Here is a 23,054-nt window from a genome sequence, read left to right on the forward strand (position 1 = left end):
ATTTGTGTATTGTTGTGCTGACGAAGGGTTTGTACCCGAAACGTCCATTGTCTGTTTTGTTCGCATACGAAGCCTTTCCATTTTCACTCTTTCGTTAGTACATAGTTTTGTCTGTTGGTACGTTATATCCGGCTGGCGGATGTTGGGAATATATTATCTAAACGCAGGACATCAATACTTTTATCGTATTGTATTATAAAATGGCTATAGTTTACAATTATAAAGTAATGCATCCCTCACCGCTAGCTCCTACTTGTTCCACTTTATTTTTCCCACCAGCGCAAAATGTCTTGACCAAAGATGCATAACCAAGTGTGTTGTCGGCAGCTGTGTCCAAAATTGACCACAGGTAGTCTAGATCAGGAATGGATAATGTGATGCCACACCTAGGGGGGAGGGGAGGGAGGAGGGGGGAGGGGGTAGTACGGAATATATAAAGTCGAATAGATAAATAAAACACCAATAAATCAGGTTAATAATTTTAAACAAATATTTACAAGTACTCGGTTTTGGGGAAGGGGGGGGGGGGGTCACGGCATTGCTCCTTGACGCGGAAGGTCCCGGGTTCGAGCCCCACATCAGGCACTTTCGTTTTTTTTCCTTGGGCAAGATTATTACCCCCCCCCCCCCAATTTGCTCGCTTGGGCAACATGGGTGATTTCTGTTGACATCAGAAGCTTGTTCGATGGATATTCTTGTATTCCTTCAATATTCCTTCATGGAATGCCTAGGCGACGATATCTTATGATGTCGTGGCGTAAGGGCATAATTTTAATTTTTACATACAAGGAAACCACTGGTGAATGAAATAAACAGAGAGGATAAGAAATTACCTACAAGATAAATATAGGAATCACTGATAAAATTGGTGAGTACGCATTAAGTAAAAGCAATTGATGAACCAAATTAAAAAAAAACCCAAAAAAAATAACCCCCAAAAAACCCCCCCCAAAACCCCCCAACAAAATCAAACAACCCCCCATAAAAAAAAAACAACAAAAAACAAAACGAAATAACATTTTAAAAACCCCAACAAAAAATAGAATAAAAACAAACAAGTTGTATGAGCAAATCCTTGGTTGGAACAGAAGGATGGGGGTGAGAGTGAGGGTGATGGTGGGGCAGGGGGGGGGGGGGTAGGGGCGTAAGACTTACAGCTTGAGACAAGCACCAAATTGCCACTTGGTCATATATCCTGTACGTCTTCTGTCCATCTCCTTGAAATTCTGGATTGGCCGAGACAAAGTAGATATATATCACTTTATTGATCTCTCGAGATCGATTGATTGGTAGACTGGTGTCAACTGAGTAGATGTGACGCATCACCGTATAACGGTATTACGGAGATATATTATGTGCGGCTATGTGGTCGTGTAGTATGACACTCGTTTTCGGATCGGAAGGTCCTGGGTTCGAGCCTCGCTCGGCGTATAGTTAAGTTCTTGGAAAAGGCTCTTTACTCACATTCTCTCACCGTACTCATGTGTAAAATGAGTACCTGGCCGTTAATATTGTAATATCGCCTAACAGACGTCATGTCTCGTTCTACATGTTACATGTTGCTGTTTGTGAGGGACCATTTGTAAAGCGCTTTGAGCAAGTTTAGTGGATATTACTCTATATAAGAGTTCAATTGAAAAAATAAAATAACCAGAATTTGATATTCAATGCAAAATGACCAGAACAATGAGATTTTAGTTCGGGGTTACTGTAATATAAGACAAGAAATTTATTGTCCATAATTTTGTCTTTAAATTTAAATATAAATAATAATAATAATAATAATAATAATAATAATAATAATAATAATAATAATAATAATAATAATAATAATAATAATAATAATAATAAGAATAATAATAATAATAGTAATAATAATTATAACAATAATAATGATAATGATAATAATAATAATAATATAATAATAATAATAATAATAATAATAATAATAATAATAATAATAATAATAAAAGAAGAAGAAGAAGAAGAAGAAGAAGAAGAAGAAGAAAGAAGAAGAAGAAGAAGAAGAAGAAGAAGAAGAAGAAGGAGGAGGAGGAGGAGGAGGAGGAGGAGGAGGAGGAGGAGGAGGGAGGGAGGGAGGAGGAGGAGGAGGAGGAGGAGGAGGAGGAGGAGGAGGAGGAGGAGGAGAAGGAGAAGAAGAAGAAGAAGAAGAAGAAGAAGAAGAAGAAGAAGAAGAAGAAGAAGAAGAAGAAGAATGAGTTTAATAGAGAGCGGGCAAAACCTTGGGGCCCTTACCTTGTCAAAGATGTGGAATCTATCTGTGAAGAGTTTGTTCAAATCTCGTTTGATCTGAGGACAGATGGAGATGGAAGGAGAAGTCATGAATAATCTACAAGTAATTGGCTATTTTCAAATTCAACGATAATGGACAAAACACATCACGTGACCCATCATATTACACCAACTTTGTCCCTTTGAAGCAGATGCTAAAAATAGATTTTAAAGTTAAAATGTCATCTCGCCCCAGTTGTCTCTTGACTTCATCCTCTTCTCTCCATGTGGAATATAGGGGTCCCGAAAGCTCAGTTCGTAGAGCACTGGCTTCACACGCAAAGGGACCGATCGATCCCACCCCCTTTCCTGTCTACCCAGCAGTGAATGGGTGGCTGGGTCTGATAGATCTGGAGGACAGTACTTTGCGATAGACTAACGTCCTATCCAAAGGGTAGCAAGCAATTACTATTGACCGTTTCACGCTATAGAAACTGGGATAAACTCCAGCTGCACGGGAGCTACACAGTGACACGTCATGTAATACAAGTTCTATAACAGTACATTAATAATGTAAATACACACATACATACATACATACATACATACATACATACATACATACAAATACATCCACACACACACAAAGACACACACACACACACACACACACAGACATGGGGTCAAAAGGACACAAATAATTAAACACACGCTACAGAAGTTTTACAATAAATATCTTATTTTTATGAAAATATCAAATATAATTTTGATTAAAAAAAGATTAACACTTGCGATAAATTCATGAATAAATTATAAAACATTTGACACTATACAGGATACAGGGGTCACCTGCTACATGCTATAATATGTCACAGTTGATTAAAACACCCCTGAGGTGGTGTAAACAAGGTTGTGTGAAAGGGTCGTTTTTGTGACGTTCGCCACAAAAGTACCCCAATGCTAAGCTATTTGGGTTTTCCCGATAGCTCAGTTGGTAGAGCACTCGCTTCACGCACAAGGAGACCGAGTTCAAACCTCTAGTGAAGTCTAGATTTTAATTCAGACCCCCCTTGTCCACCCAGCGGTGATTGGGCAGCTGGGTCGGTTAGATCTGGTGGAAAGTACTTTGTGATAGACTAGCGTCCTATCGAAAGGATAGCAAGCAATTGATATAGCCCATTTCAGACTATAGAAACGGGACTTCCGTCCAGAGGCACTTACATCGCTTGTAATGAAATGTTTAGAAATTTTTTTTAAATGTGAGCTCCTACAAAAATGTTATGACCTGAAATTGCTAGATCCGTACCAATTTGCATACCAGCAACATCTCAGTGTAGAAGACGCACTATTAACCGCCACAAATTCGATATCAAAACACCTTGACCAAACGCCCTCGAATTACGCAAGAATCCTGTATGTCGACTTTTCGTCAGCTTTTAATGCCATGAACACAGATATTTTGCTTCAAAAGTTGTGCAACATGGATATTCCAAACTACCTTATTAAATGCATAAAGAGTTTCTGACCCATAGACCGCAATGTGTAAAATTGGATGAAAATATCCCCAACAAAAGAACGTTGTCGAACGGATGTCCCCAAGGCTGCGTGAGTTCCCCAATCCTGTACATCTTATATACCAACGACTGCAGACCATCCTTTGAAAATTGTTTTATAGGGAAATATGCAGATGATACTGCTATTCTTGGCTTATTAAAAGATAAAGTTACCGAAAAGAATTATTTCAAACAAATTAATACATTCACCGATTGGTGTGAACAAAATCAGCTTGAATTAAATGTTAAAAAAAATGAAAGAACAGGTGTTTGGTGTAAAAAATAAAAACGACTTAAAGTGTGTGACGATCGGTAAAGATGCTGTTGAAATAGTTGAATATTTTAAATATTTAGGAATAACCATTGATAGTTCCCTCAATTTCTCTCAACATATTAATATAATATCTAAGAAAGTTGCCCAAAGATTATACATCCTAAGGAAATTGAGAACATTCCAAGTAGGGAAGAAAACTATGTTAAGAGTTTATGACTCATTGATTAAAAGTGTAATTGCGTTTGGCTGCACCATATGATTTGGCGGATGCCGACTTAAAGATAAATCAAAAATCTCAAGATCAATCAAAGAGGCATCAAAAATAATAAACCATCCTCTTGATGGAGTAGAAAGAATTCATGGAAAAGCAATAAAAGGAAAGCATTCTCAATTACCAACAATAAAAAACATATTTTATACCATGAATTTAGTCTTTTACCATCTGGGATAAGGTTTTGTCAGATTAAATGTAGACCTAACAAGTATAAATAAACGTTCGTTCCATCAGCAATAAAAATTTTGAATAGTTCAGATGGTACAGCAAAACCAAGGATTGATGCGTTGACTGATTGACTGATTAATGTATTTAATGTTAGATTAATTGACCAATTGTTAATGATGATAATATTTGGTGTCGAATTGCCGCAAATGTAACGAATTGAAAATGAAATGAATATGTTTATGTTGTGTATATCGCACGCGTGAAAGAAAGAGAGGAAGAGAGAGATAGATAGATATATAGATAGATAGATAGATAGATAGAGAGAGAGAGAGAGAGAGAGAGAGAGAGTGTGTGTGTGTGTGTGTGTGTGTGTGAGAGAGAGAGAGAGAGAGAGAGAGAAAATAAGTAGGAGTGAAATACCTGTTCAATGTTATAACAAGTGTAACTAAATGACAAATGCCATATTTATGGACAATAAAGATCTATTGTTATTATTATTATTATTATTATTATTATTATTATTATTATTATTATTATTATTATTATTATCATTATTATAAACTCCGGCTCTATGGGTCTAACGGCTCCGAAGAACTACTTTTAAGTTCTTTGGAATAACCAAAGAAAAAATTCGCTTTCATCAGTTTTTCTAGGTTAAATAATGAGAAAAAAAGTCTGATAATCAAGCATCACAATAATAATAACTATCTAGCTGTCTAACGTGTCGAAAATGTATGGACAATGTTGATACTCTGTCAACACTTTCTTGAACCTTTGAAAAACTATTTCAGCTATTCTAAATTATTCTATTGGCGGTAGATCGCCATTTTTTTGGTTGTGGGTAAAGAGTCTTTTTCAAGGACTCAACCATGTGCCGCCCAGAGAGGAACTGGAACCCTGGACCTTGCGATCAGAAGGACGAGTGTCATACCACAAGACCACTTAGCCGTACAATATATTACGAGTACAAGGTATTACCTCCCCTATCCTGGTGTCTGTGGGATGGTCCTTGGACTGGGGTATGGCCATCCAGGTCTTGGCTTTCTCCTGGAGTCGAAGGACGGGTGGGGGAGGGGGGACGTCTCCAAGCTGGTATTTCTGACTGACGTACAACCCGTCGTTCTTTCTGTTCCAACCGCCAGGCCTGGAACCACGAGGGAGGTGTGGAGGGGTGAAGGAGAGGAGGAAGAAAAATTGTCAAATACCATAGATTTTGTGTAATACTTTGGTTAGGTCGGTGCTCTTGTCAGGATGTGGGGATTGAAAAATGAATTTAGAAATAGATCTTGGTTGGAGGCTGCTGAGATATCCTGAACAGAAAGAGTGACTAATAGTAATAAACTTTTAGTGAATATAACATCTTTGAAAAAGAACAAAATACTAAACACGGAAAGTTTCAAGCTCAAAACCCTTCTTCAGCCAATGATAAAGAAAAAACAATAAATACATTAACACAGTACTAAAAACCCAGATCGACTAAATATTTCGTACATCCTCAGAGATGAAATCGGAAATATCTAGTCGCCGATCTGGTTTTTTTTAGTAATGTATGTACATTTTTATTGTTTATTTTGTTGTTGTTGGCTGAAGAAGGGTTTTGAGCCTGAAACGTTCCCTATTTGGTATTTTTCTCTTTTTAAAACTGTTCTAGTCATTTTTGTTTTATTATTTTTACAGTCATTGTGTCATTTTAACTAAGGAATTGTGCGGAACTGAGCGGATTATAAAATAATAATGAAAATAATAAAAATCCTTTTTTTCAATCAAAGGAGAAATCTGTCTCTAAGGTCTAGGGAAGACTGGAATAACCCAGGCGTCAGCCGCAGTGCAGCGCCGCAATTTAAGCTAGGGCGAGGTGACTTGCTCAAAGCCCACAGCGCAGCAGCGGGTGATCGAACTCGGTACCTTTTGGGTAAGAAGCAAAGACCGTACGGCTGAGTCACGTTGCCTCGTTATTAAACTATGAATGAACAAGTATAACTATCAAGTATTCGTCATGTCCTAAAGCCAGTAGGTGGGAATATGTGGCCTAGTGGTAAGACACTCACTTTCGGATCGGAAAGTCCTGGATTCGAGCCTCGCTCGGCGCATAGTTGAGTCCTTGGAAAAGGCTCTTTACTCATATTCTCTCACCGTGCTCAGGTGTAATATGAGTACCTGGCCGTTAACAGCGTTGTCCCTGTCTGAAAAAAATTATAATATCGCCTAAAAGGCGTCATGTACCGTCCTACATGTTAAATGTTGCTGTTGGCCTGGGACCCATTGTAAAGCGCTTTGAGCACGTTTAGCGGATATTGCGCTATATAAAATCTCAATATTTCTTTTTAAAAATTTTAGGTGGGTCTAGTCAAAGCTGAAGATACTTACTCCGAACAGAAAAGGTCCAGGAAATTGCTGTAGTTTATGCTTGGCGAGTCGTTGTTGGATTTCTGGCTGAGTCTGACCACCAGTTCCTCGAACTGCCTGTCGGTCATGTTGGTTTTCAGGACTGAATTGATGACGTTACGTAACTCATGTGCTGGGATGGTGCCCGTGTTGTTCTTGTCTCGATCTCTGTGGGGGGAAAGACATTGTGGTGGTAATGAGTTATAGCATAGCCTTCGTGAACCTTCGTGACCTCATAGCCAGTCAGAAAACACGACAATGACAAACAAAAGGTGGACAGTTAGTAGTATTACATTTTTAAAAGGTAGTCCTTCATATCCACCTGGCCCATGGAGCCGGGGTGAATTTTTAATTCAAAAAAGTGAGTGGAGCAGGCACTTATGTTGGTAACAACAAGAGATGAAGTGAATAGAAAAGTGCCAGAAGACAATAGAGAATAAAATTTTTTTTCGCGGCGGTGATGGGGTTTGAACCTGCGACCTCCACTCACTTTTCTGAATTAAAAATTCACCCCATATACCGGAGCATACTCATGTCTCAATTGTTTCTATGTTATATGTTTGTGTTGAGAATATTGGCTATAGATAGTATGCAGATGACGTCACTCAGGCTTTTGTTATGGTTTTTGCCATCCGCGTTTGTGAGTTGTTCTCACTAAACTGTATTAACCAGACTATAAAAGTTCATGGTTACACAGAGTTTGTGTGTTGGTCCGTTATACTTCCGGATGGCAATGTTGTGAACTCCTTGGCCAAGCGCATTCTATCTATAGATAGTTCGAAGATGACGTCAAACAGTTCTTTGTTATTGTTTTTTTTGCCATCCGCGTTTATGAGTAGTGCTCACTGAACTGTATTAACCAGACTATAAACGTTCATGGATACACACAGTTTTGTGTATTGGTCCGTTATACTTCCGGATGGCAATGTTATGAGCTTCTTAGCCAAGCGCATACTATCTATTAAGCTTAACTGCTGGCCAGGTAACTTCGCGATGGTTGTGTGTTGGACCCGCGGTCTCCAGTAGTCGGTGAGAGAGAGAGAGAGCTCTAGTAATGAATGACCTGAGTTTGATACGAATTATTTTTGGATTCGTGGATAGCTCATACGGTAGAGTCACGCTCTCACCGGCCAGGCGGAGTTGTTGTACCAATAAGGTCACAGGTTCAAACCCCATCACCGCCGCGAAGATTTTTTTTATTCTCTATTGTCTTCTGGCCATGGCTTACTCTACTCAGGCCTGACCAACGTGCGGCAGTAGACAAAATGTGGAGGCGATAACAGGTTTATCTTAACAGTTGGGTTTTTAATGGTAAACAATGCAGTTATCTAATAAAATCATTAATATACTCATTTAGGCACTGTATGAGTACTATAAGCCATTTAAAAAGCCAGAAATATTATTTTTGAGAAAAAAATAATAAAAAGAATTTGAATACAAGATTTACCTCTATGATAGCTTTAAAATCTTTTGTTTTGGCTCCTTGTCAGATGGCATGTTGGACAACTTGCAGTAATTGTTAAGCAATATGTTACAGTGGTGCTCTTTAATTTGAAAATCAAACATTTCCGAAATTTTATACAAAGTATTACTTAATGAATTTCGACACACGTTGTTTGCAATAGACTGAAAAATAATGTAGGAAAAAATTGTCCACTGACAGGTTAAATCATTTGCCTTCTTCAAACCCCCTCTGTCTAAATTTGATGTATAAGATCCAAACTTATTAAAATAGGTAAATAAAACGTCCTCCTCTTCACCTGCGTGATCCTTACGTGTGACATAACCAGCAATGTATACTAAACTTTGTTTTACTTCATCTTTGAAGGAAGATTCTAGATCTGGCAAATTGTCAACAATTTCACAAACTGCTTCTGACCACACAAATCCACATTTGTCACAAGAATGACCTGACTCAGAAGAAAGCTCGTCAATATCAAAACGTAGACGAAGTAGTAATTTAGTTTGAAAGATATTAACTTTTTCAAGAATTTGCTGGACATTAATGAAATAAGTACCACCACTGCCTTGTCTCAATTTACCAAAAGCTTTTTCTATGGGATCAGTTGTAAATTTTCCAAGAAGAACATATTCAGAAGACTCCAATAAATACTTTGTTAGTTCAATAATTCCTTTACATGTATGTTGAATGGCTAAAGAAGTATCACGAGTAAATTTTTTCTCTCTTTTACCCTGTTGGCTTTGTAATTGAGAAGCAAAATCAGAAAAATCCTTAAGTATTTTTAATCCTAAATCTTTATCAGTAGAAATGGCTGCGCGTAATGGATCTTTGAATCGTTTGTCTTCAAAGCGTGATTTTACATTCATAATTTTCCAAAATTCAATTACCTTAGATATAAAATTTACTGTTCCGTCCACATTTTCATCTTGCATTCCAGGGTGTTCTATTAATGCTACCTTAGTCTCCTCACAGAAAACATTCAGACAGGTTTGAACTTTTTGTCTCTCAATAGGTTTGGGATTAGCAGACTGATAATTTAATTTTGACATCTTCACTAGACTTTCATCTTCCATTTGCTGTAGTTTCTGTATGTGTTCCCATTTAGCTGTAAATTCATCTCCATTATCCTCAAAAACAAGTTGTCCCGTTTTTTCTGTGAGCCAGTTATTTCTTATGTTTTTAACTATATGTACAAAATCGTATAATAAAATTATATTGTCGGTTGTCTTCCAAGGCGATTCTAAAGAAAATAATTTGAAAAACGATTGATTGATTCTATTATTATCACAAATGATAGATACTACAGTTCCACCTGCTTTTTTTATATTATTCAATAGCTCATTTGTTTGATCAAACATAAATTGTGATTCCAGGTTACGCACAGGCAGCATTTTAATTAAATATGATGGACCACCAAAAGGTGAAACTAACATAAACCCTAAAACTGTTGTTGCAAGTTCTTCTGGCTTATTAACAGATTTTCCGAACAGTTTTCCTCCATGATATGTTAGGAGAGGTTTAACATAGACTTCATCTATCAATAAAATATATTTTTTTTGCTGTTCCTCTAAGGAAGAAAAGACACTTGTTAAAAAAGTTAAATCGCTGGTATTGTTTACTTTAGATGATATTCTGTTTAGGGTGGTTTGGCTTGGTAAACCAAAATCCTCACGAAGACGATTATATAAAGATCGGGAAGTAGCTAAATATTCAAAAGCTCGTACTATGATATCAGGTGAATATTTCACATGTTTTACTGCAACTGTATTCAAAGTTGAACATTGTTCTAACAAAACAGACTTTTTGTGATTCAGTTCCAAAGAATTAAGATAATCTAAAGAAGCCTCAAGTTGTGACCATCGTGCAACTTTTGTAATCCTGTTTCTTGAAAGCGGTGTTATTGATGTTTTTACTCCTGCGTGATATCCATCGAAGCTTTGATCAGGGTTGATTTTTAACATAAACCTTGGAATGCCAGAAGAATGCAAGTAATCTGTTGATTGTATGAATAAACAATTGTTGCTTACAAAAGAATCTCGCAAGGAAATTGTCGACCAGCTATAGAAGAGCACAAAGTATCAAAGTCTACAACATCTTGTTTAATAAATTCATTCAATTCATCTGGTTGATGACAACGAGCTTGACTTTGTAGTTGTTCTAGGAAGTGGTGGTGGTGGTGGTACTAAACTTCTTGGAATGTTATCAAAAATAGAAGGAGGGTCTTTTGGTCTTAATCTTCCTTTGACTGAAATTGTTTCAAACCCTTCAGGAAAATGTTTGATGCAAACAACAGTGTTTGATGTGTTTGGGATATTGTCACGGGGTATTGCTTTCATCCACCTTTCACGTTCTTCTAAATTTTTAGGAAGTCTATAAACAGTAATTTTATCAGTTGATTTATAATTTGAATGGCAACCCGTAACACAACATTTTCTCCCCATGTTTAGTCTAGACCTGTATTATAATTATGGGACCTAATGCAGACGAAGACAACTTATATTCTAAGAAGTCTCTTTACTTTCACTTTGAGTCAGTCAGAGAAGAGTAAGCGAACAGAGTTAGACTAGACTAGCAATCTTGATTATAAAGTTAATTCAATTTAAAAAACAGGTAAAATAATAAACAAATAGAGTTATACTTGCATACGATATGAGGAAAAGTAATCCAAAGTGAAATAATACAAATTAGACACAACAGTAATTTGAAATTGACACCGATAGGAGGCTGCCATTTTGTTTGCGGCAGTAAACATGCCGTTCTCTTTTCCTCCTCCGATAAGATTTTTACAGGAAAAAAACAATAATAAAATTTAAAGTATTTATCTAATATTAATTCTAGTACATTTCGCAATTGAAAAAACACAATATAATGATTGTGGTGTTAAATATAATTTTCCCTCTTTCTTTAAAACCTAATCCAAGTTTAGGGCTGTTACTTTTTACTCCCTCCTTTAATGGGTTGGCATTCTCGCCTCCACATTTTTAACTGCCTGCATAATCGGGAGGCCTGAGTAGAGTAAGCCATGCTTCTGGCACTTTTCTATTCACTTCATCTCTTGTTGTTACATAGTTTTGTGGGTTGGTCCGCTATACTTCCGGATGTATTTTAGGTAAGTGTCAAGTTAAAGAAGGCTGTGTGTGTACTCATCGTGCTCGTGGTAACAAAGAATCTCATTGGCTGATCAGGTGAACACAACTCACTGTTTACTTTATGATGGTGGTTGTTGCTATGCGTTTGGATAAAATACTCACAACATCCGCCAGCCAAATTCAATATTAACAAAAACGCAAACTGTGTGTAACCTTCAACGTTTAAATTGTCTGATTGATTGAATTTAGTAAGATCAAAAACAAACAGGCTGTCTAAAAGGACGAGAAAGCTGATTGACGTCAAATTCGTTTCACAAAAGATACGGTTATATTGATACTGTAAGCTTACACATAGTCAAGATGGTTGTTTCAGTCCCTTTATTTTTGACTTATTTAATTCCAAAGACTTATACATTCTAACGCGAGCTTTAACGCGAGCTTTTATATGGCGCAATATCCACTTAAAGTGCTCAAAGCGCTTTACAAAGGGTCCCTGACTAACAGCAACATGTAACATATAGAACGACACATGATGCCTGTTAGGCGATATTACATTTTTTTTCCGACTGAGACAATGCTGTTAACGACCAGGTACTCATATTAAACCTGAGAATGTGAGTAAAGAGTCTTTTCCAAGGACTCAACTATGCGCCAACCCAGGACCTTCCGATCCGAAAGCGAGTTTCATACCACAAGACCATATAGAGCACAATCAATTCACGATAGTCATCTCAGCCTTGTGAGAGACAACCTAGTCGATTAGTGGTTGCTGACTCCATACAGAACTCTGAGAGCTCTTAAGAATTTATGCTATGCCTTTAGCCAAAAAAAAACTCACAGCACCCGCCAGCTGGATATAACGTACCAACACACATAACTATGTGTAACCTTAAACTTTTATAGTCTGATTGATAGAATTTAGTGAAAACTACTCATAAAAATGACTGGCTAAAAACAATTTAAAAAAAGAACTGAGTGACATCAATTTCGTTCCGTCTATTGACCTCATCCAAGAAACATAAATAGTCAAAATCCCCCACGTGACACCCCAACAATCAAACGAGGGTAAGTGATTCACACATTGTTTATGGTGTGCAGGAAAAGGTTTGCCGGTTGATTATCGTTGTCGGACACAATCGTTTGTGAACAGTTATATCACGGTCTTGTGGTATGATACTCGGTTTCGGATCGGAAGGTTCTGGGTTTGAGCCTCGCTCGGCGCATCGTTGAACCCTTAAAAAAAGATCTCCGATCTCACATTCTCTCGCCGTACTCAGGTGAAAAATAAGTACCTGGCCGATAATAGCTATGTCTGTCGAAAAAATAATGTAATGTCGCCTAACAGGCGTCATGTCTCGGTCTACATGTTACGTGTTACTGTTAATCAGAGACCCCCTGTAAAGCGCTTTGAGCACGTTTAGAGGATATTGTGCTATATAAAAACTCAACATTTTTTATACCGCGTATTTTCATTCATCATTCCGAATGCATTACACAATGCTTCATCCATTCCTCAAATAGACTTTGTATATCAAATCTCGACATCCTACAGTACAAGTTGATTGTTAGGAGTCCTTTTGTGTATAAAAATCTTGAGATGTCAACGAGCAAACGGAGCTGCCGTCTTAAGGAAGTTTGTTCCAGTCTGGATCGTTCTAGAAAAGAATGAACGTTTCCGGTAGTTGGGGTGGAATCGTAGATATATGTTACATATATGCAGGTCTAACATCCTAGCAAAACTCATTTCACCCGAAAACCCTCCTTCGGGAAGGTCTGAGGTTCGATTCCAAGATGGGAAAGGGTTTTTATCTTAAATGATTTTTTATTGCGTGTATTTTGCTGTTTGATTTGTCTTTTGTTGGGTCTTATCAGACTTACTTAAGCATGTTGAGCAGTTTGTTGTAGTCGTTCTGAAAGAAGTTGCTGACACAAGACTCCATGTTGTCCATACGAACTGTCTCCTCTGTCTTAATGTGTTTCTTACGGACAGTGCTGGACGGCGATAGAGTCAGAAGGAAGAAATCAAAATGGGGATATAGGCGGGGAAGTCTTATCTAAAACACAATATTTACAACTGATTATTCTTTTCCGATGCTTCTTGTTATTATTATAATTTTAAACTACTACTACTACTACTACTACTACTACTACTACTACTACTACTACTACACTACTACTACTACTACTACACTATTACCACTACTACTACTACTATTACCACTACTACTACTACCACTACTACTTCTACTACTACTACTACTACTAATACTACTACTACTACTACCACTACTACTACTACTACTACTACTACTACTACTACTACTACTACTACTACTACTACTACTACTACTACTGTTACCATTACTACTACTACTACTTCTACTACTACTTCTACTACTGCTGCTACTATAACAACAACTCTTACTACTACTACTACTACTACTACTACTACTACTACTACTACTACTACTACTACTACTACTACTACTACTACTACTACACACTACTACTACTACTACTACTACTACTACTACTACTACTACTACTACTACTACTACTTCTACTACTATTGCTGCTGCTACCAATACTACTACTTCTACTACTACTACTACTACTACTATAACAACAACTCTAACCACTACTACTACTACTACTACTACTACTACTACTACTACTACTACTACTACTACTACTATTATTATTACCACTACTACTACTACTACTACTACTACTACTACTACTACTACTACTACTACTACTACTATTACTACTATTACCACTACCACTACTACTACAACTACTACTACTACAACGACTACTTCTTCTTCTTCTTCTTCTTCTACTACTACTACTACTACTACTACTACTACTACTACTACTACTACTACTACTACTACTACTACTACTACTATTACTACTATTACCACTACCACTACTACTACAACTACTACTACTACAACGACTACTTCTTCTTCTTCTTCTACTACTACTACTACTACTACTACTACTACTACTACTACTACTACTACTACTACTACTACTACTACTATTATTATTACCACTACTACTACTACTACTACTACTACTACATACTACTACTACTACTACTACTACTATTACTACTATTACCACTACCACTACTACTACAACTACTACTACTACAACGACTACTTCTTCTTCTTCTTCTACTACTACTACTACTACTACTACTACTACTACTACTACTACTACTACTACTACTACTACACTACTATTACTAATAACATTACTATTATTATTATTATTATCATCATCATCATCATCATCATCATCATCATCATCACCATCATCATCATCCCCATCATCATCATCATTATCATCATCATCACCATCATCATCATCATCATCATCATCATCATCATCATCATCACCATCATCATCATCATACAGATCATACAACGGACCAACCTGTTCTCCACATCTCTGGTCAGGACTCGATTGGCGATGCTGCTGTCGGTCTTGGACTGGAACCGTTGAAGGAACTGGTTGTAATTGACGAGGCCCTGTATCACGGCAATACCGGCTCGCTGTAAGAAGGCATCCAGATCGATGGCGTTGACGTCAAACCCAAACTCGCTCAGAACACGCCGGAAGTCGATTCTAGTGACGTAACCATCATTCATGAAGTCGAACAGCTGGAAAGCAGCCTGAAGGGCACGGTACGATTCTTCAAACTGAGAAAAACAAACACAAAAACAAAACAAATTTATGAAAAGTTTAGTTTGACCATGGCGGTCCCGATAGCTCAGTTAATAGGACACTCGCTAAACACACAAAGGGACAGAGATTGATCCCGGGTGCAGATTTTTTTCTGACCCCCCGTCCCCCCCCCCCCCCCCAGCAGCGAATGGGTAGCTGAGTCTGTTAGATTTGGCGGAAAGTACTAACGTCCTATCCAAAGGATAGCAAGCAACTGCTATGTGTCCGTTTCACGCTATAGAAACAGGGATAAACTCCGGCTCCATGGGCCGAATGGCCCTGAATTACTACTTTTGTTTGATTATAGATTTATATAATCCGAGATGTTCAACGAACGTCTTTTGGCGTGCACAATTAAAGACCATTAATTATTCTTTTCGTCAAAATAGATGTGATGTAAAGATTGTGTTAAATACAACAAATCACTTATTTTCTTTCTAATAGCTGCATCACAAGGACGAATGAGATATTAGTGTGTTATTCATCGTGTTTCGTTGACAAGGGGGAAATCCGAAACGTCCGAAATCTGTCTTCGTCTAATAAATTGAAACTTACAATTCAACACTTATCGTTTTTTTTCCTTATATACATTCCTTACATATTAATTATATATCACAATAGCATGGCTTAATTTCATGACATGTTAAAGAACAGGCACTGGTGTCTAAGATAAAGTTCTGAAAAAGCGTGTATTTTTTTTAAACTTGCGTTTTCTTTCTGCTTTTTCTAGCACCGTTTCCTTCACACTTTTTCAAATCTTAATCTTTCAGTTTGGTGATATCTTATACTATTCTACACATGCATTCAATAATTCATGTATTCAGATCTCATTGTCAGTGGTCAGCGGCTATGTGGTCTCGCTTTGAAAGGTCTTGAGTTTGAGCCTCGCTCGGCGCATAGTTGAATCCTTTGAAAAGGCTCTTTACTCACATTCTCTCATCGTACTCAGGTGTAAAATGAGTACCTGAAAAATGTAATATCGCAAAACAGGTGTCATTTATGTCTCGTTCTACATGTTACACGTTGCTGTTGGTTAGGGACCCCTTGTAAAGCGCTTTGAGCCAATTAAGTAGATATTATACGCTATATAAAAGCTTATTTTGTATTATTGAGTGGAATTCATCAATCTGCATCTGCCGCATAGACTTCATCGTTGGACATCACGACAAAATAAATAAATAAATAGACGAATCTAAAATAATAATATTTGAACAGGAGATGAACATTTCTCTGCATGACGTCATGATGTGAACAGCAGAGGAGGACCCATGTAAAGGTTTCTTAGTTTGATGGAGAGAAAGATAAAGGGAGTAAATGTGACTCATATATAAGGGAACAACACAAAACAAACGACGTTTCGGCCTTTGGCCTTTTTTATGTAAACACGAAGAAATGCAGGTCTGATAACCCAATTCCTTATGGGCTCATTGTTGTGATGGAAATCGTATAAAATGACGCAAAATATTGTACATTACAACAATGTTAAACTAGGCCCATTAGTGGGTTCGAATGCCAGACCTGCATATAAGTACACGTCGCTCCTGCCAAATTCTTGAGGCTTTCCTTTTCCTTTTCATGTGTGTTCCAGTGTAAAATCACTCAGGCAAGGTTATAATATTAGACTACACATAAAATACTCTTGAACACTCGCTTATTCTTGCTTCATAACAGCGAATGGTATTATTCAATATTGATATAATATTTTGTCTAGAACGGACGCAATTTCCTCAACAGTGATGGGCAAATGTGACGAAATACTGATAGAAACAAGCCGTGCCAGTAGTCAAGAAAATGAAGTGATAAATATATCAAAATAAGACACATGCATGAAATGTTCCACAGAAGAAGTTGGATATTGAACTTATATAAAAATGCAATAATCATTGTAACAAGCCAAAAGAAACCAAAAAAAAAAAAAACAAAAAACAAAAACAAACAAACAAACAAACAAACAAACAAACAGAAAACAAAACATCACACACAACAAAATCAAAGCAATCAAACCTCCATACAAACAAAAAAAAACCCCCAGCAAAACGTAAAATATGAAAATCATTCCAAAAACTGGAACACGAAAGAATAAAAAACTTACCATTTTCACAACGGATATTCTACAAATAGGGCAATGATGCACAGATTGATTATAGTCATCATCATAACTAACAATTCAATCATACAATACTTCGCGAACTCCCAGGTTTGAAAGTTTTTGCCAAGATGAGGGTCATTTAAATCGATCGATATTTGAAGGATGAGTTTTATGGCCAAGTTCTTAAATATGGGGTTTTCCGGAGTACGGCAGAATAATAGGCTTTTAACGAAATCGGGTCGAACGAGACGCCGAACGCCGAACCCGAACGGATATAGCCTTCTCACGTGACCATGAACGAGATCTGGATAGTGAAGACTCTCAAGCGGTATGCAGCATCGGATCTAAGGTCACGTGATAGAGGATAGCTTGGGTTGCTGTTAGCTTGTGTTAGGGGAGGGGCAAGGTCAGTGTCATTCAATAGTATATAATTGTGCACGTGGCGCTCTATACAGAGAGAAAATTATAAATTGATTACGGGCGAAGGTGGGGGGGGGGGGGGGGGTTGACCCACAAACGATCGAGGTGTTGGGCTTCGGGTAGACCATGATACGAAATCAAAGAGAAAAGGCCGCTGGTACTTGGTGGAAATGGTTGGGGGGTGGGGGGGGGGGGGGGGGTAGTGACAATCAGCATGGGATGTATATATTAACATTAATAATATAGGCAATAGATGACCAGGGATGTGTATTGTTTGTGTATTGTTTGTATATGTTTGTGTGTGTGTGTGTGTTTGTGTGTGTGTGTGCGCGCGCGTGTGTGTGAAAGAGATTACACAAAAATACCTTTCTCGGGAGCTTCCAAATGATTACGTATACGATAAATTTGAAAACCACATTGTTGAACAGCTTGCAAAAAGGAGAACATTTATCTTTGTTTCACAAAAATAGGTTTAGAAATAAAAATTTTTTTCTAGTAGATTGATTTTGAAAAAAATATTGCTCAATTTTTAAAATTTAATGATAGTTTCTTTATTTTCCGGTCGGTTTTCTTGATTTATATCTCATTTTTCAATTCTCAATGCGACGAGCACACTGATGTATCTCGTGTGATTCAAAAGCGTTGTTTGTTTTTTTTAATATATATATACTGAGAGTCCTCACTAATTAATTCCTGAGCGTTGATATGGTGACGCAGTTATTACATACAAGACCTTGCGGTCGAGTCGGCAGGGCTTTTGGGTTACACAATCACTATTTACCCATCGGTCAGCGGTACTCTTTGGTGTATACAACACTCACCGCCTTTACGCAAAGCCGCCTGCCCATAAATCAAGAGATGGTCTCCTAACTGTTCACAAGCGAACTGTCAAACGAGCAATCGATGATTGGATAAAATCTCAAGATCTCATATAATAAGGTAAGTTTTGGAGAGGTGATATCCCCCCACCCGTCATCGGACAGAACTTTCATTGCGTTATATCATATTAGCTCCGCCTCCTCTTTCTATTCCGGAGTGACGAGATTAGACGAGAGGACGCGAGAAAAAACTGATCACGTGATCGGTAAGTCGTTCGTTCGGTGTCCGTTCGGTGAGCAACTATAACTCTGTAATGATACAATCATGCCATACCGTGTATACTAAACGACACAGTCTAAAGGTCTGTTCCCATACACACTCAACTCAACCGTCATTGTACTACAACCGTCCGCTACTTTCCAAACAGACTCAATTATTATGACATACATTTCTGACAACGGTCTCTTGTGTCTGGGAAAACCAGGAAAGCCAGATTTCACTTCCAAATTTGAAACATGACGTCTAAATCTTCGATACGGAAAAGTTTCTGTGTGTTTTTAAAACAATCGTCAAATGTATATTTTTCAATATCTTTTCTTGAAAAAATAGTGTAATAAACTTCAATAATTAGTTTTTATTGTGGTGAAATTTCAGATATGCATCGGTTATTGTCTGACGGTTACAGGCTTCTAAACTTTTCCGGGTCTTTGTTTTTCTCTCGCACCAGATATTATGTCAACTATCGCCTTAAAAGGCTGGCGCTGAAATGACCTAAATGTGTCGCAAGCGCCGTATATTATAATACTTTTCAATAAATGAATGTGAACATAATATTATCAAGCAAGGAAATAGAATTAATCCTAAAATTTCAACCAAAAAGAATCGTATTAATGAGGAAGCGAAAAGCAAGATACTGTGGCGTGCCTTTGATGATGCAAAGCTGACAGTGAGGTGTGCGTGGTATGTACCGAAAAAAAACGAGGCCACCATTATAAAGCTGATATTCAACCCAATGGGGTTAATCACAGAAAATAATTGGAGAAAAGTACAAGAAATTGTGCAGGTTTTTTTCTTCTTTAAGTTTTTAGTGAATAAATCAAGTTGAAAATGGTGTTATTGAATTGTATGAAAATAACGTATAGTCGATAATAGAAAGATAGAGAGAGAAATAGAGAGAGAGAGAGAGAGAGAGAGAGAGAGAGAGAGAGAGAGAGAGAGAGAGAGAGAGAGAGAGAGAGAGAGGGAGAGAGATGGGGGGGGGGGGGTCGTTGTGATCACCTTGTGGATAGAAAAGCTACCTGTTTCCTGTGTTGGATTGTGGAATTGAATGGATGGAAAAGGAGAATACATTCATAAGACAGATAGAATCTTTGAATGGTACACCACCATCAACATCTCAAGATGATAATGTACACGACAATAGGATACAAAATGACGGGGAAGATCTTCTGGAAACACATTTCGGGTTATACAAATGAGTTGATATGATTTTAATGACAAAATAAATTGACATAACTTATAGATAAATTATTAGATTATTTCGTTGCAATATTCATATTAATATTCATAGTGGTGGTTTGCAATTCATTGACACCCAACCAGGAAATGAGATAACACTCTTTTTCAGTCTATTGGACACAGAAGAATCACTCGCAAAAAGCTGAACTTTCAAAACATTCAAGATATTATTCTAAACGGAAAAGAAGGCAAATAGTCTCCTCTTTAATTCACTAAACAACAAACAAAAATTGCTGTTTGTTTCTGTATGATGAAAAAGAAACTTGCAGATTGTGAAAGTCACTACCCCCCCCCCCCAACCCCTAATTTGTTATGGTAAACAAATTAAATAATCTAACCAAACTAATTGAATATATATTATGCTAAACCGAACAAAATTGTAACCTGCTATTTTTTCAAGACCAAATTATTTTTTTGGAATCATGGATAGAGATATTGATATTTATTTTTTTGCGTTTTTTTTTTTTGGTGGCGTGTCTGTGTCATATCCAAAGTTCAAAGTGAACTGTTGAACTATTCAAGTTCCTATGATTTGATATAAACAATTCTCGACCAAAGTGAAATTTTCAGATTTTTACGACAAAAGAGAAGCAACTCTGTAACAACAGACAACTGCCATACTCGTCAATCAATAACAACCCTTGATTTTCGACTCTGTTGTCAATCTGGAATTTTGTAATGTATTTATGTCTCTGTTGTTTGTTGTTGTTGGCTGAAGAAGGGATTTGGCCCGAAACGTAATGTGTTTGGTATTTCATCCTTTTTTCAATCTGTTATATTCCTTTTGTTTCTTTTTACAATTCATCTTAATGATTCAATAACGGCCCACCTGTATCAACAATCTATCAAGTATAAAATACATGAGGTAACCAGTACGACCTGTGTTCAAACCCATCATCTCACCTTGTAGTGGAGCAGATCCATCGTGTTGTCAATCTTAGGGGGAGATCTCTTCTCATTGATCAAAGCCTGAACGTGGGCCGACAGGCGGGCATCGTCCACAAGCTGGTCTTCTCGTTCCTGCTTCTTGGATGTCTCGGTGGTGGTCGTTCTCTTGGTGGTCGTGGTGGTCGTTTCGACCTCCTCCGTGGTCTTGTGGACCTCTGTCGTGGTGACCTTTTCTTTGCTCTGGGAGGTCAGAATGGGCCGGAGGAAATTGTCTTCCTGGCATAGAATCTCAGCCTTGTCTCCAAGGATTTCGAATGAATTGACCTTTGACACGGAGTATGAGGTGTTTTCCTTCTTAGAGGATGACGTGTGCATCTGGAATGAATTTTAAAATGCAAAGACAGTAAATAAAAAACAAACAAACAAAATAAACATTTACAATCAAATCATTTCGTTTCAGAATAATATGCTGAGTTTGTGCAATAGGGGGTCAAGGGTCAACCATGCAACTTGTTCAAAAAAGTCATGAAATTGCATTCACATGAATTTCTTTTCAATTTGTTTTGTACTGTCATTCATCATAAAATAAACTCTGAAGATTTATTACAGGACTAAATCTTATTCTGATGATCAAAATAGTAATTTCCTATAGTTTGATCTGTAGTCGTTGGTGGCGATCACCTCTCAGACTTCTACAGCGGGTCATATTATCCTATGTCTCTCGGACCTGTGTTCCTGTAGGCGAGGCAACATTTCATTCACACTCCAACCACCATTTGAATACACACGATACAAGTTCTACTACATTTTATTTTATTTGTTTTCCACGTTTATTTTTTAATCTTGTGTTGACAAAGGGTTTGTACCCGAAACGTCCATTGTCTGTATTGTTCCTATCCGAAGCCTCTCCATTACCACCCTTTCATTAGTACTGGCAATTTTTATACAAACCTTTTCAGATCTTTCACTCTGAGCCCTCTTTTAATTGGCTTATCTGATGACAAAACACAAGTCCCCCCAAAAACGTTTATTTCACACAATCCAACACATTTAACTTATCCGTACGTCAGTTTTACATCTTTTCTCCATCGTGTTACTTTGCTGCCTGCGTCCCGTGCTTCGTACAGACTGGGCACTTCTAGGAGGCACATGCTGGGTCTTGGGTAACCCGTTGGCCTTCAGGTCCAGGGTTTTGTAGAACCGTTTGACTGGAATGGAACCGTTGTAATCAGGGTCGAACCTGTGGGAGAGATTACATTAAAATATTTTTTATCAATAATGTGACATCCGTTAAACTATATTTGGCTTAATTGTTTTATATATATATATATATATATATATATATATATATATATATATATATATATATGTGTGTGTGTGTGTGTGTGTGTGTGTGTGTGTGTGAATTATCATTACTAAAGTTTAATGTCATTCAGAAAAAGTGTGGAACGGGCACTTGTACCAATAATGATGAGAAAAATAGGGTATGGAGAAGTGCCAGGTGAAAACAGAGAATAAAAGTTCACGGGGCCAGTGCCATACTCAGGATCTAATTGACACGACACCCTCCGAGCCTGGCCCATTGACTTTTTATTCTCTGTTTTCATCTGGCACTTCTCCATACCCTATTTTCTCCTCTTTAATGTTAACCATATTCTTTCACCAATATTTACAGCATTTGATGGCACTATAAAACTGAAATTATATTTGGCAAAAATCTGAATTTATCTTCATTTTTTAAATATTCAGAGAGTCCCAAAGGAATGTATAAAATAAAATCCAGACATTTTTCCTTACTTCTGCCACAGATATTCAAACTCTTTGTCCGTGAGCCTGATGTCCATCTTAGCCAAGGCATCCCTCATCTGTGGCTGGATGATTCGTCCATCCTTCACAAAACACGCAGGGGGTAAAATGTCTCGGATGTTCACCTCTCTGACGACAAATTAAATCATTAAAAAATTGCAATAGATATTAAAAATATTTTTTTAAAATATCAATAAACAGATGAATAAATACATGAATAAAAACAAATGAAAATAAATGCAGTAAATAAGTATAATTCCATTTATCCATCCCTATGAAAGATATTTCTTCAAGGGTCTTTACCCAAGGAAGACTGAATTTATTTGCTCATTGTCATTG

General features: G+C 37.3%; 1 protein-coding gene across 1 annotated transcript in view; it reads right to left on the reverse strand.

Annotated features, from left to right (window-relative positions):
- LOC144967673 (EF-hand calcium-binding domain-containing protein 6-like) overlaps positions 1-23,054 on the reverse strand; it is a 55,764-nt gene that overhangs the window by 24,776 nt on the left and 7,934 nt on the right. Inside the window, exons 6-15 of the mRNA XM_078905201.1 lie at positions 22,707-22,844; positions 21,975-22,149; positions 20,925-21,284; positions 14,885-15,150; positions 13,316-13,429; positions 6,869-7,054; positions 5,480-5,645; positions 2,257-2,310; positions 1,156-1,226; positions 241-386 (exon numbers count right to left, since the gene is read on the reverse strand). Coding sequence (XP_078761327.1) covers positions 241-386; positions 1,156-1,226; positions 2,257-2,310; positions 5,480-5,645; positions 6,869-7,054; positions 13,316-13,429; positions 14,885-15,150; positions 20,925-21,284; positions 21,975-22,149; positions 22,707-22,844 — 1,676 coding nt within the window. The remainder of the gene's footprint in view (positions 1-240; positions 387-1,155; positions 1,227-2,256; positions 2,311-5,479; positions 5,646-6,868; positions 7,055-13,315; positions 13,430-14,884; positions 15,151-20,924; positions 21,285-21,974; positions 22,150-22,706; positions 22,845-23,054) is intronic.

The sequence above is a fragment of the Berghia stephanieae genome, chromosome 3 (assembly GCF_034508935.2).
Source record: "Berghia stephanieae isolate SIO BIC M18660-M18661 chromosome 3, UCSD_Bste_1.3, whole genome shotgun sequence".
NCBI classification, from domain to species: Eukaryota; Metazoa; Mollusca; class Gastropoda; order Nudibranchia; family Aeolidiidae; genus Berghia; species Berghia stephanieae.